General features: G+C 32.4%; 1 protein-coding gene across 1 annotated transcript in view; it reads right to left on the bottom strand.

The window, feature by feature from the left end:
- The window catches only part of LOC119585216 (E3 ubiquitin-protein ligase UBR2-like), a gene marked incomplete in the record, with an annotated part of 58977 nt that overhangs the window by 35670 nt on the left and 22108 nt on the right, over positions 1 to 1199 (bottom strand). Inside the window, 1 exon segment of the mRNA XM_037933869.1 lies at positions 63 to 290. Coding sequence (XP_037789797.1) covers positions 63 to 290 — 228 coding nt within the window.

The following is a 1199-nucleotide window of genomic DNA, read 5'->3' as shown; positions in this document are numbered from 1 at the left end:
TTAAATTCCAGATGTATTAAAAGAGTGAACATGTTAAACAAGCAATCCTGTAACTCTCTTACCTTCTCCATGCCAGTCTCGTGGTTGGTTCCCTCAGGCAGAGCCTTGTTAAGTACCGAGTGTGGCATGGGCTCTATGCTCAAAAGTTGGATGATTTCCTTTTTGATTCTCTCCTCCTCGCCAATCTGGCCGATTCCAGGGGTGTAGCGCTCCGACACAATGGTCATCACCAGCTGCAGGTACTCCTCAACCAGGACAACTGTTTGTCTCATGTTGTCCTCATCATTACCCTGGGTGAAAAAGTTTAAAAGAATATATATAGATGTATATTTACCATGCCAGTGGATTTTGCCATCTTCAAATAAGCCATAGGTATGCCAAGGTTCATATTACAAATATATTTTCTTACAAAAACAACCTAGTGCTTCAGCAGTGAATGCTTTGGATAGTATCTCTGTAAATATGTTTACTTTTGAGAAGCTAAGGCAACTGATTATATACTTGCTAAAAAGCTGTTCAAGTTTATTCGGAAATCCTCCTCTTTGCAACACATTAAAAAAGGAGGGAAAAAAAAATTGCCAAAGCTGTTTACCTAATAAAATAAAACCATTACTTCAAAATGGGTTAAACACAATATAAATGGATAAACAAAAAAAATATATATATAATCATAGTATTAGAAAAAATTAAAGACAATGAATGGCTATTTCTAGACATATCCAACTCAGAACAAGTTGCAAAAGAGAGACTGACAGTAAAAATAACAGAAGCAACATCTGGCTTACTCTTAAAGTACTTTTCTATATATTCTATAATCCCCATATGTAGTGATAATCAAATTAGCTTTTATATCTTAGAATAAAGAAGTAATAATATCAATCATGCTGAAAAAGAAGAAAGGCAAATACCAACAATGAATAAAGCATCACATATTAATTCATTATATAAAAATACAAAATCTTGTTTGTTTTTTTACAAAACAAAAGCACACTTTGACTATACAAACACCCGAAAATCCCATCCTACCAGTGACTCCATAAATATTTTTTAGCTCTGTTTACATATTCATTTATATAATTAAGAAACCAACACCATCACATTTTCCTGTACTTTGTTTAGATTAAAATTTTAGATGTAGAGCTTACAATACACCAAACTTCAATAAACTATATTATCAAAGAAAATATTGAAAATACAAT

Source organism: Penaeus monodon, chromosome 19 (assembly GCF_015228065.2).
Source record: "Penaeus monodon isolate SGIC_2016 chromosome 19, NSTDA_Pmon_1, whole genome shotgun sequence".
In the NCBI taxonomy this organism is placed as follows: domain Eukaryota; kingdom Metazoa; phylum Arthropoda; class Malacostraca; order Decapoda; family Penaeidae; genus Penaeus; species Penaeus monodon.
The sequence above is the reverse complement of the archived record's forward strand: the minus strand, read 5'-3'. Positions and strand labels throughout refer to the sequence as shown.